The sequence below is a fragment of the Epinephelus lanceolatus genome, chromosome 9 (assembly GCF_041903045.1).
Source record: "Epinephelus lanceolatus isolate andai-2023 chromosome 9, ASM4190304v1, whole genome shotgun sequence".
NCBI lineage: Eukaryota > Metazoa > Chordata > Actinopteri > Perciformes > Serranidae > Epinephelus > Epinephelus lanceolatus.
Genome location: NC_135742.1, coordinates 5,011,239 through 5,025,172, shown reverse-complemented (window position 1 = coordinate 5,025,172; position 13,934 = coordinate 5,011,239). Strand labels below are relative to the sequence as shown.

The window sequence follows — 13,934 nt, the reverse complement described above, 5'->3', positions numbered from 1 at the left end:
GGAGACAGCCAATAGTGAGACATCTGCCGCTGATGGCTGCCGTCATATGAACCCGTGATTGAGAGCTAAAGCCTCATCGCCTTAAGAGGTTATATAACAGCAAAAGGTACTGCTGGGTGGACAGAGCTAATCCAAGGGTGGGTGTGTGGATGTGTGAGAGAGAGAGAGAGAGAGAGAGAGAGAGAGAGAGTGGGACAGAAAGAAGAGAAGGATAAAGCGAGAATAAAAAAAATAAAGGAGGGATAAAATATGTGTGTATGAGTAAATCTGCGAGTAAGAGAATTAGAGGGAGCTTTGTGTGTGTGTATATGTGCTGGTGTGTGTGTGTGTGTGTGTGTGTCCTGGCCATGCAGAAATGATGACCCCAGTATTTCTGTGGCCCAGAGGTGCCTCAAGGTATCTTTTATTAACCGGGTCCGGCTGAGCTTGACCCATTTGAGATTAGGTTGCATGTGAGTGTGTGTTTGCAAACAAATATGTGTGTTTAACCACACTTATCTGCTTGTGTGTGCGCGAGCCAGCAGTGTGTGTCTGTCCACATGTGCATGTACGTGTGTCTGTGAGCTAAAATCTAGGAGCAGTTTCACATCTCCAAACTGTGCCTGTCATCAAAAACTGTAATTAAAAGTCAATGCGTCTATTTTTTCCCCCCCAGATTCTGTTTACCCCCCTGCTATCTCTTCCATGCTGGCTTCCCATCGTGTAAACACGCCTGTTTTTAATCTACAGCCAGCGGTCCAGATAGGTAAAAACTCATTTCATTACCCAGCGAGAGGGAGGAGGACAGCAGGAGCTACTTTCACACACAAACACTCCAGTCTTACCTTTTCTGTTTATCCTCTGTTTATCATATTTTGCCTGCTGAAGACAAATAGCATTTTTTGTGTGCGATGAGGAAGAGGAGTTAGGGCGGGGAGGTGTGAAGGATCTTGGGCTGGTGTTTATTAGCCAAGATCTAAAGAAAGCTCATCTTTATCCCGGCGGATGTTTCATATAGAGTTTTTCTGAAAGGTGTAAGTGCGAGCAAGAAACTCATTAAAAGTTTTATTTTCTTAAATTACACTGAAAGGTGAAAATACGTTTATGGAAATAAATGTTTCTTCAGTTTGTTGTGGACAGTTAAACACAGTTAAAGGGAAATTTCGGTTTATTTCAACCTGTCTCCTATCGTCCTAAATTTGTTTCAAGTGACTTGTGACATAAAAATAATAGTTAGCATGTTAGCTGTTAGCCTAGATACAGCCGGGGCGCATAGCACCGTCAGACCTGTTAAAACGTAAGTGAACGGGCAACCTTCAAGTGCAAAGTTAGTCCACTAAACAAGCTTTTTTCCCACAAAGACCACCTCATATCGTTAGGATAAATGTCAGAGAACATATAGAAAACGACATGTAAACGTGTTGTCTTACCTTACCGGTGTGCTGCCATGTTTGTTTACCGTTTAGCTCTGCTCTGCTTTCCAAAGCGCAAAAAATCAAAAATGTGTTTTTCCTTCTACCTGTAGTGCTGTTTATTGGTCTAGATTGTTTTGGTGGGCCTTCCCAAGATATCAGCCATAGAGATGTCTGCCTTCTCTCCAATATAATTGAACTAAATGGCACTCAGCTTGTGGTGCTCAAAAAAATACATTTGAAAAACTCAACAGCAATGTCTCTTTCCAGAAATCATGACCTGGTTACTCAAGATAATCCACAGACCTTGTTGTGAACAGTTTCATGTAGGAACTACTTTCTTTCTACCGAACTACACCTACTTAAAATATCAGCATGCAGAATGCATCTATCCATGGACGAGAGGCTCATGATTGTGACAGTGTGAGATGTAAACATTAATGGCATCCTCCTACGTCACGTTACCTAGCTCACAGGTGCTAGGTGAGCTGGCAGTAGATGCACGCTTCTTTTTGCCCTGTAATACGGTTATAAATACACATTCCAACTCCAACCGTCACATATCGACGAAATCTGGTTATATTCTGCAGTAAGCAAGCCAGCATGCTTTTCTGGCTGCTCTGACCCACAATCCTCTGCGCAGCGGTCGATTCGTCACATCGTCTGAGCCGCAGACAGACAACAGCTTGTCAGCTCGTTGACAGCTGATTGACAGCTGTCAGAAGTGGCAGTGACAGACGACAGTGCATTCAAGTTGCTGATGATCAGTGGAATAGTAATAATAACAATATTAATTGTTTAAATGAACATGCATCGCAAAGTAACAACAGCAGAGCTCTCTGGGTTAACCTCTGTCTTTGGCGAGCTTGGTGAACGGTGTTTTGTTTTATCTCCAAGGTAACAGACATATGAACAAGTTCAGGGCGTAATGTTATGAGACAGTAGCGTGTCCCAATCGTGTGCATACTGTGTGCAACAGTGTGCACTTTTTTAGGGCAGCTGCAGCTCCTGCTAAAAGTAAAAAGGAAAAGTATGTGTTTCAGAACGCACCCCTATTTTTATGTTTATCTATAAGTATGAACATAGTGTAATATCTCATAATATAATATTCTCCCCAAGGTACTTTAACTCCCTTGCAAAGCTTTCAATTTACTGGTCCATCTACGTCCCAACCCTCACCTATGGTCATGAGCTCTGAGTAGTGACTGAAAGAATGAGATCGCGGATACAAGCGGTGGAAAATAGTTTCCTCTGTGGGGTGTCTGGGCTCAGCCTTAGAGATAGGGTGAGGAGCTTGGACATCCGGAGAGAGCTCGGAGTAGAGCTGCTGCTCCTTCGCGTCGAAAGGGGTCAGATGAGGTGGCCTGGGCATCTGTTCAGGATGCCTCCTGGGTGCGTCCCGCTGGAGGTGTCCCGGGCACATCCAACTGGTAGGAGGCAGGCCCAGAACACACTGGAGGGATTACATATCTCGTCTGGCCTGGGAACGCCTTGGGGTCCCCCAGGAGGAGCTGGAAAGAGTTGCTGGGGAGAGGGACGTCTGGGGTGCTTTGCTTGGCCTGCTGCCCCCGCAACCCGGCCCCGGATAAGCGGATGAAAATGGATGGATGGATTGATGGATAATATTCTCCTCTTATATTAGAAATTTTTTCAGTCAAGAACCAGATATTTCCTAAAACATGTGCACACTTTGTACTTTTGATCCAACTGGGTTTACATCCATCTTAGACTTTAAGTGCTCCACCTGTCAGTAACCTCAGTATGTGCACTAGAAAATAAACATACTCTATTGTGATTTATTTGCTGGCAGCTGATTGGCCAACTGCAGCAGCTGCTATAATTTCAATTATAGTAGGTGATAAAAGCGTTTAAGTTTAAATCCTGCCATCTGGTCTGATGGGACCGATTTTAGTGACTTTTTTTTAGTTTTTTAGGAGTGAATTCCAACAACATTCATTCAAATACTTAGAATCAAAGGCGTCTCCACCAGAAATATGGAAAGATGATTTTTTTTTTTTTTTGGGACCATTTACATGTGAACAAATCTAGGCCAGTCAATCACTCCTGTAATGACCGAACCTATCTTTGTTCCATGCTACAAAGAGAACCTGCTTTGTGTCCATATGTTTCTGCAGAGAACAGTGGGACAAAATGCTGAATTATTTCATTTAACACACAGTCAAAACGGTGACTTTTACCCCAGCATGCAGCCCTGCAGATCATTTCAGACCCGACAGTTCAAAAGAAACAGACTGCAGGGCTTTTAAGTAAAAGATATCAATCTGAGAACATCTATTTTACAAAGATGGTTGGCATTTCTCATGAATAATGCAGGTTATTGGAGCTACAGACTGGTTATGTCTCTCTGTGCGTGATCATGCAAAGCTCAGCAGGGCAGAGCAAGGTACTAACTCTGCCAGAGTTGGTGGTTCTATTCCCACCGGGGCCACTCAGGCTAAAAATACAAGCACTCATGGCAGCGTATTTGATGAAAGCTCCCCACAAATGGCAAAGAAATATGCATGCCTCCGTCCACACACCCAAACACAGAAACACACATTTACATACACACACTGGCTGACTTACTGAGGCACTCTCCAGTGGCAGCGTTGAGGAAAAGCCCCTCTTGGCAGCTCGTCCTGCAGTAGCCGTTCTGTAGGGAGGCCAGCAGGGGGCAGGAGGTGCAGTCGGCCTGGGAGGGACCGGAGCAGGTCTGGCAGGACGGGTGGCATGCTGGGAGGTGAAGGACAGAGGGAGTGGAGGGAAGAGAGAAGAGCCAAAATCAGACATAAATTAAGTTAAAGTGGTGACAAAAGTGTGATGGGGAGGGAATAAAAGATGTAGGAGTAGAGTGGGGGAAAATACGTAAAGAGAGGAGAGGAAGATGCAGGGAAGAGGAAGTTGGAGAACGAAAAAGAGGACAAAGAGAAGAAGCAGTAAAATGACAAACAGATTAGAGGAGAGAAGTTAAGCAAAGGTGACAATATGAGGACAGAGAGAGAGAGGGGGAAAAAACAGGATATAAACACATGATTCATAATGGAGGTTTTCATTAAGTACTGCTCAAGTGTTATCAACTGCGTCAAGCACATTTTAAGCTGTGGAGCTGTTGCAAAAAACACATGGCCATTAGGTACAGTGACAGCCATATTTGATATTAACATCTAAAAAAAGTACATGGCAATACTCTAATGCATTAACTAATGGCCGTATGACCGTAAATGATTAAAGTTAGAAAGCAGGAACAATATTTACAGCAGACTGAGAGGAAACTGTTACACAACCGTTTGGTCAGGGTTGTTATTCAGTCAGTTCCTGTCACTATTTACCACCATGTTCTTTACCGAGAAAAACTCTCCTGTAGGAAGAGTAAAAGTCTAACTATCAAACCCATTTAACCAAATCCTGACTTTCTTGTTATACAGATGATGACGTTCTATATATTTGTAAGGGTCCCAGCTGTCACTTAAAACAGTATTTTTTTGCGGTCCCATCACAGGTTATCACAGTTTGTTGTGTTACACTAAAAATACGTTAAGTTTCATTCAGTGACATCATAAGTTTCTCTCTTTCTGTGTGTTTGTACTCAAAGGAGCAACTGATCTTGCTCATTGTTTTGCTCCCCGGCTGGTTGAAAGATCAGGAGTCGCTGGATAAAAGACATCAGGTAAAGGAGCTAGATGAGAAATGTAGCTCACTGAGCAGTGAGTACTAAATGGTACAATGACAAGCCTACAAAAAAAACGGCAACTTTATTGACTGTAAAATTATCTTTTAAATTGACAGTCATCTTATGTGTAATTCATGGCACAATTCAAACAGTATCAAAACATAATTTGTCTCTTGTCGTTGAGTAATGTACACATTTTTTTCTGCAGTGAGGTTCCATGGAGGACACCAGAAAGGAATGGACTTCGTCTCTTCTTCTTTCGGCTGTTCCCTTTAGGGGTCACCACAGCTAATCATCTGCCTCCATCTAACCCTACCCTCTGCATCCTCTTCTCTCACACCAACTGACTTCATGTCCTAGTTCACTACATCCATAAATCTCCTCCTTGGTCTTCCTCTAGGCCTCTTGCCTGGCAGTTCCAACCTCAGCATCCTTCTACCGATATATTCACTCCTATCCCTCCTCTGAACATGTCCAAACCATCTCAGTCTCCAAAACATCTAACATGAGCTGTCCCTCTGATGTCCTCATTCCTGATCCTATCCATCCTTCATCACTCCCAAAGAGAACCTCAACATCTTCATCTCTGCTACCTGCACCTCTGCCTCCTGTCTCTTCCTCAGTGCCACTGTCTCTAAACCAAACAACATCACTGCTCTCACTGTGTTGTTCACCTTTCCTTTTAATCTTGCTGCTACTCTTCTATCACGCATCACACCTGACACATTTCTCCACCTGTTCCAACCTGCTTGCACACGTTTCTCTCCGTTGCTCTGGACTGTTGACCCTAAGTACTTAAAATCCTCCATCTTCTTTATTTCTACTCCCCATAACACTTGGGTCCTTCTCATTTATACACATGTATTCTGTCTTGCTCTATAAAGGCAATAAAGCGCGCAAAATTAAGTGAAGTTTGAAGATGCTACACCTGCACATTAATCCTCATCACCATCCCTGTGCTGTGTTTGTGTTTACCTGATGAATGTAAGTCGGATATTCTCTTTCCATTGCAAGGTTCCCACACATTTTTACCAATAAAATTTCAAAACTTTTCCATAACTTTTCCAAGATATTTCACTTTATTTTCATGACTTAATTTAAGTAGTTTCTAATTAAGCACCTCTTTGGCAATTGCCAATAAACAAATGCTTGCTCTTGCTAATGCTACTTGCTCGTTAGACATTTCCTCTGCCAACTAGCTGCAAATGTATATCGACCAGACCAGCACATACTGGAACTTTGCAAGACATAGAGGCCACGCCCCTTTGGGGGGATCGTAAACCAAGATCCTGAGATGTCAGGACATGTCTTTGGATTATAATTTTGACAAGTTTGTATGCATTTATTTCTTTTCAAACAAATCATTGTTTTATTTACATGTCTAATTAATATTCGGTCAAGGAGCACTGAGCTAGATTTTAAATAAGTGATTCAAGGAACATATTTTGCGTAACTCTAAATATGTTTTTAACTATAGCTTTTGTTGTTTTTATTTTTCACAGTAGCCAAAACATTTTATATTCAATTTTTTTTTATGAATGTTTGTTATTTTCAAACCATTTTGAAGCCTGAAAAACAGTTTTTCTAATTTCATAACTTTTAGAGGAATTTCATGACCATGGAAACCCTCTGATTTAGCTCTGGTTTGGTCTGCAGCTACTGAGAAAAATGTCCGGCTCCTTCACTCCTAGATGTCCTTCTTTTCACCAGCTAGTCTCTACCTGTGTCTGCTCTTCAGCGCTGGAGCGGTAGTGTACTGTACAGTGGGTTTATCAGAGCTTGTTTGCTTGTCAGCTGGTTGGAAACAGCTTCCTGCTGCTGCTGGAAACAGGGCTGAGAAAAAACGCTGAGACTGAACCATACAGACACATAAATGTGCCATAAAACAAAAAACTATTAAATAAAAGAGTTTAAAAAGCTCCAAAGAGCTGCAGAGTTGATGATAATTCTTTGTGGCTTTGTCATTACGTGCCACCCCTCTCACATTACTCATAGTCATTTGATTCATAGCCGTTATAAAGAAAAAAAAAATCGATTAAAGGAGCGCTGTGTCTTATTGCCGAGCATAAAAAGTCACCAGCACCAAAACTTTGTGGTGGAAGTTTACTCTCTTTGAGACAGAAATACAATACTTCTCCAGGGTATCTGGGTAGCTCCTAATGAGCCAATCAACAGTGAATGAGACGAGGCCAACTAAGCAAACAGACCCTATTTATTTTGATATCCCAGGGGGAAATGTAATCTGAGATCATTGTTCTTCGTTACAGTCTAGGTATCCATCTGCTCTTTCAATTACTCGGCCAGAGTTTGGAGGAAAAACAAAAACTATGTTGAAATTTAATTATGTTTACCAAAGGTTTTTGTTGTTCTCGCAATAAACAATGAAATTTGGTGAGTTTTGAAAAGACTAAAGCTGGTAGGTGGCAGATAGAGGAGGTCGTCTTGCTTTAAATGAGGTCAGAGACGGTGAACTGAGCTGGTGTAATGAACGGGAGATTAGCAAATGGATTTTCATTAACAAGGTGGGTAATAAAGAGAGGGGGGAGGGGGGTACACAGGCTGGGGAGCTCCGCTAAGGTCTTCTCAGTAGTTAACACCATGTAGTAGCTATCATCGGTGTCGTAATGTAACCATGTACCTTTACTCAGGTACTGTAGTTGAGTACAATTTTGACATATGATATAATGCTTTATACTTCTACTCCACTACATCTCAGAGGGAGGAAAATTATTTATCTAGCACTTTTAGTTTATTTTTTCATTAAAAAAAACATTTGATATGCCTATATAATATGATGCAGTAGTATACTACTAATCTTTATTTATTTTAAGATATTGTTTTTGGCCATTTTGCCTTTAATGAACAGGACAGGTAAGAATAAAGGGCGGAGAGAGAGGACTACTAGTACTACTAGTAAACTGTCTCCACATCAAAGAACTACAACATGCTATAATATACTATGCTGTGTATATACTATACACTATAATATTCTGTAATAATATAATATTGTGAGAGCAGCCATTTTGCATAGTGAGTAATTTTACTTTTGATACTTCAAGTGCACTTTGCTGATAATGCTTCTGCACTAGGTTGCACCATTTCAGCTTATCCACATACAACAGTTCCTGTGATATCCCACAAATTAGCGCCCCATGAATGACGTTACAGCCTTCACGTAAAGTCAGGTTTAGGCGATTAAAGTTACTGTGGTTCGGTTTTGGGAAAAGAAACATGGTGAGGGTGTACCTTATAATGACTCAAAGTTCACTCAAAGTTCCGAACACCTGTCTCTTAGGGAGAGTCCTGTGGGAAGGTCTTAAGTTTTAAGACCCATCCACCACCCCAACCTGCCTCTTTATTGGACTGCTCGAGACCACCTCATGTTTATACCCATCAGCTCATCGGTCACATGATCGCAGCCTTCCAATGTGGGTTACGCACAAATTACTGGCTCATAATTAAGTTATATACGTACAAATTTGGGTTGTAGGAAAGTTTATTTTCCTCTCAAAAGGCTGACTCCCATTAACCAACAACTGACAGGTTAATTTTAAGAAGAAAAAAAAAAAAAAGACTTGAAATACAAGAGGCCTTTCCTTTTCCACCACTCCCTTGACTCAGTGGGGTTTAGCACTAACTAGCTAGCTGGTAATGCTGTCACAGTGTAACACGTTGCTGCAGAAACATGCCCATCCTCCAGTCTCCCCACAGGTTGCCTCTGTGAGTGAGCAGCTTTATTTTGAAACACAAAACCCCTTCAGCATAATTAACAACATTAGCACCATTGACTGTGCTGATACTGTTAATGGTGGTAACACTGTTGACAGTGCTAAAGGGGGTTTCAGGCTCAAACCTGAGCCGCTTACTCAGTGGGAAAGCTAGGGAAAGACTGGAGGGTGGGCATAAAGTCTCCACAACAACGACATGGTGTATTAAGGTACGGCATTATTAGTGGTAATGGCTGATTTAGCAACATCGCTAGCTGCCTAGCTCCTAACAGAAGTGGGCTGTGCGCAGATCAGTAAAATGAAGAGCAGCAAAATTAACTTATAAAACAACCTGTGTAACTGGTCAAAAATGTTCTCGGCAGTTAACTGATTAATGGTTGACCACTGACATCCCTAGTTGTATCTTTGAGTTGTGTTTATCTCCCTGGTGCAAGTGCTTTTATTTTAGTAAATCATATAAATCACAATTTCGTAGTAATACACATTATAACTCGTAACATTTTGAATTTGGGACTTTTAATAGTAATGGAGTATTTACAGACTCTAGTATTTCCACTTTTATTTAAATAAAGGATCTGACTATGTCTCACTGCTACGGACAACTGTGGCTCAGGAGGTAGAGCAGTTTGTCCTTTAATCACAAGACAACCCCAAACAGTTCGACATGTCCTTGAGTGAGACACTGAACTCCAAGTTGCTCCCAATGGGCAGGCCAGCGCCTTGCACTGCAGCTCCGCTACCATCGATGTATGAATGTATGTGCGAATTGGTGAATGAGAGGCTGATTGCAAAGTGCTTTGTCCAGTAAGGAAGGAGGGTGCTAAAAGATGCAGCCCATTTACCATCTACTGTATTTATCTTGGTGCTTTTTATAGCTTTTGATGTGAGGAAGCAGTGCCTTTAATGTGGTTAAAATGTGCTACATAAACCATTCAAACACAACTAAACTATTCTCTGCAGTAATTTTGAGAAATTGGTATAATTGTGTTTAATGAGCTACACCTTCACTAATCCCACTTTAGCACAAAGCTGTGAAAAGCTTTCACAGCAGACCTAACCTGAAAGTGCACCTGTGGTGAACACAAACTGAATTATAATACCTATCTCTGGGGCTCTGGGTCACATTAATTCTGTGTAATATCAATGCTTTTCATTACACTGACTGAACCAAGAGCTACAGTCTGGACCCAAGAACACCAGGAGGCAGACTCCAGCAGCGTCCAAACAGATCATCACTCTCCAGAGTCCCTTCAAACTGCTTCTGGAGAAAAAAATAATCTTTGAAATAAAATTTCTCCCACAATTTGGCTTATTTACAGACTCTCTTATTCTGGATTTCACCACGGTTGATTTCAATTTAATTTCCCTGAGCATACACAGAAAGAGCTTTATAGGTGATGACACTGTTGTCCTATGAATCACACCTTCATGAAAACTGCTCATCATTAATCACACCTTTTCCCCATTATTTTTTTGGTTGCATTACTTTCTAGCTATAATTAGAAGCTATTTCTTTCCTTGTGTTCCTTCCAGCAAAAGTGTCTCAGTGGTGTTGTGCACCTGTCAGAGAGGAGAGAACATTTCGGACGTGTTTTCTTGCTTACACAGTGGAAACAAGTTTACATGGGTCAAAGAAGGTGAGCCAATAATTGCAAAGTTTTACAGCCTCTGTGGTTTATTCCTGATTAGAGGCAGCAACAGCTACAGGCACTGCAAGTCCACATAAAGGGCGCCTTAATTTGGACCAACAATTATCCTGATCATTGTCTTTTTGGTTTAGAGGCACCGTTAATGATAATGACAACAATGATTGTTTAACTGTATTTTAGGAATTTACAAAGTATAATGTTCCACAGTTAAAAGCACCAGTTAAATAACTAAATTATGAACACTGCCGTGTGTGAAGTTATTTAACACATTTACTGAAGTACTGTGCTTAAGGAAAATTTTGAGGTACTTGCATTTTACTTTTGTAATTCCATTTAATGTCACTTATTACTGCATTTCAGATGTAAATATGGTACTTTTTATTCCACTTCTTTGATTTAAAACACATGTAGTACAATGGCGGTTTTAGGGGAGGGCCAGCAGGGGCCAGCGCCCCCGTAACTCGGAGTCCGGCCCTCCCTGTGGCCCCCCTGCCAAAGAGTCGGAGGGGCAATATGGAACGCGGAACTAAATCGTCTCAACCAGTTGCCGGTCGAAAACATCAGTAGAGAATTGTGTGGCTGTATTTAAGACAACTCTGAGCCTGCATGGCAACACACAGCACCATTGAAGTAAGCTCTGAAAACGTTCTCGTTCTCATTTGGCTCATGGTAGTTACATGTCACACCATGTTGATGTAGCCATGTGAAATACGATCCGGAGTTTTCATGGGTGTTTTATTGTGAAAATTGACCGGATACTCTCGTCTTTTCTGCAGCTGACTTCCTGTTTGACTCATCTGGTTTGTGCAAATTGACGTGCCATCGCGTGGCGTCCATCAGAAATAGACCCGGCGCATGTTTTTGGCGGAGCGGAGTGCCAAACTGCTTCTAGGTCGTGGCTGGTGGAGCAGCTTACATTGACTTGAATGGCCGCTATTAGCTACGGCACCTGTGCCTCGGCCGGACCGCACACGCCACGGATCCAGTGGGTTGCCTGTCCCAGAGGCATTCAACTACCAGAGGGCTTTTGAAATCTTGTTTTCGAAGCCGTGTAAAATTAAATGCTCTGATTCAGGGTGCCATACTTGCAAATCGTGAGGGAGGGAAGGGGGGAAAGCAGTAATTTGTGTCTGTTTGTGTGAAATTAATTTAAGTCTTACCTTTTGTTTTCTTTTCGTATTGCATATTTTGTATTGTTTTGCGTATCTGTAACTGTGTTTGTGAGTGAGAGAGTTTTAAAAGAATATTTTGTATGCACATGATTTAAAATGATAAAATAGCCCTCCATTAGTGTGTTAGTCATTTTTCTTTTTATTAGTGAAATGTTAAACCACTAATCCTTAGCCGCATTTTAAGTGTAACCATTCACCATAACATACCACTAGTGATTTATCAGTAAAAATAGAACATTTTTCACACATAAAAAGCACAAATATGTTGAAATCTAGGCATATTCTGCCATCATAACTTGGCTCTCAGAATTCACCAGATTGATGCCTTAAATCAAATAGATACAAAATTTTCTCCTGGGGGAGCATGCCCCCGGACCCCCCTACAGGGTTGGATGTGGTCTCCAAAAATCCTGTGGGAAACACTGATATACAGTACAGGCCAAAAGTTTGGACACACCTTCTCATTCAATGCGTTTTCTTTATTTTCATGACTATTTACATTGTAGATTCTCACTGAAGGCATCAAAACTATGAATGAACACATGTGGAGTTATGTACTTAACAAAAAAAGGTGAAATAACTGAAAACATGTTTTATATTCTAGTTTCTTCAAAATAGCCACCCTTTGCTCTGATTACTGCTTTGCACACTCTTGGCATTCTCTCCATGAGCTTCAAGAGGTAGTCACCTGAAATGGTTTTCCAACAGTCTTGAAGGAGTTCCCAGAGGTGTTTAGCACTTCTTGGCCCCTTTGCCTTCACTCTGCGGTCCAGCTCACCCCAAACCATCTCGACTGGGTTCAGGTCCGGTGACTGTGGAGGCCAGGTCATCTGCCGCAGCACTCCATCACTCTCCTTCTTGGTCAAATAGCCCTTACACAGCCTGGAGGTGTGTTTGGGGTCATTGTCCTGTTGAAAAATAAATGATCGTCCAACTAAACGCAAACCGGATGGGATGGCATGTTGCTGCAGGATGCTGTGGTAGCCATGCTGGTTCAGTGTGCCTTCAATTTTGAATAAATCCCCAACAGTGTCACCAGCAAAACACCCCCACACCATCACACCTCCTCCTCCATGCTTCACAGTGGGAACCAGGCATGTGGAATCCATCCGTTCACCTTTTCTGCGTCTCACAAAGACACGGCGGTTGGAACCAAAGATCTCAAATTTGGACTCATCAGACCAAAGCACAGATTTCCACTGGTCTAATGTCCATTCCTTGTGTTTCTTGGCCCAAACAAATCTCTTCTGCTTGTTGCCTCTCCTTAGCAGTGGTTTCCTAGCAGCTATCTGACCATGAAGGCCTGATTGGCGCAGTCTCGTCTTAACAGTTGTTCTAGAGATGGGTCTGCTGCTAGAACTCTGTGTGGCATTCATCTGGTCTCTGATCTGAGCTGCTGTTAACTTGCGATTTCTGAGGCTGGTGACTCGGATGAACTTATCCTCAGAAGCAGAGGTGACTCTTGGTCTTCCTTTCCTGGGTCGGTCCTCATGTGTGCCAGTTTCGTTGTAGCGCTTGATGGTTTTTGCGACTCCACTTGGGGACACATTTAAAGTTTTTGCAATTTTCCGGACTGACCGACCTTCATTTCTTAAAGTAATGATGGCCACTCGTTTTTCTTTAGTTAGCTGATTGGTTCTTGCCATAATATGAATTTTAACAGTTGTCCAATAGGGTTGTCGGCTGTGTATTAACCTGACTTCTGCACAACACAACTGATGGTCCCAACCCCATTGAGAAAGCAAGAAATTCCACTAATTAACCCTGATAAGGCACACCTGTGAAGTGGAAACCATTTCAGGTGACTACCTCTTGAAGCTCATCGAGAGAATGCCAAGAGTGTGCAAAGCAGATATCAGAGCAAAGGGTGGCTATTTTGAAGAAACTAGAATATAAAACATGTTTTCAGTTATTTCACCTTTTTTTGTTAAGTACATAACTCCACATGTGTTCATTCATAGTTTTGATGCCTTCAGTGAGAATCTACAATGTAAATAGTCATGAAAATAAAGAAAACGCATTGAATGAGAAGGTGTGTCCAAACTTTTGGCCTGTACTGTACATATATATATCTTATTGTTCAGACTTAGATATTTGACCCTACTTGTATGTGCCCCTGTATAAAAAGGACTGGCCCTAGCTTGTGATTTCAAAAGCATTTCACATTTGGAAATTTCTGTAAGATCTGCATTTTTCAGTGACTTGCTGGCGAGCACTTTTGTTTTTGAGACTGCTGTGAAACCCCCTTTTGTCAACAAACCTATCAAAGCCTAACATCTTCTGAATGCCTGGGGTCTGTAGTTTGTTGCTGTAAAGTTTCATGA

The 13,934-nt window shown here is 41.8% G+C and overlaps 1 protein-coding gene across 1 annotated transcript in view; it reads right to left on the bottom strand.

Annotated features, from left to right (window-relative positions):
• The window catches only part of fras1 (Fraser extracellular matrix complex subunit 1), a 411,473-nt gene that overhangs the window by 168,126 nt on the left and 229,413 nt on the right, over nucleotides 1–13,934 (bottom strand). The window contains exon 19 of the mRNA XM_078170455.1: nucleotides 3,978–4,124. Within this exon, the coding sequence (XP_078026581.1) occupies nucleotides 3,978–4,124 (147 nt within the window). The remainder of the gene's footprint in view (nucleotides 1–3,977; nucleotides 4,125–13,934) is intronic.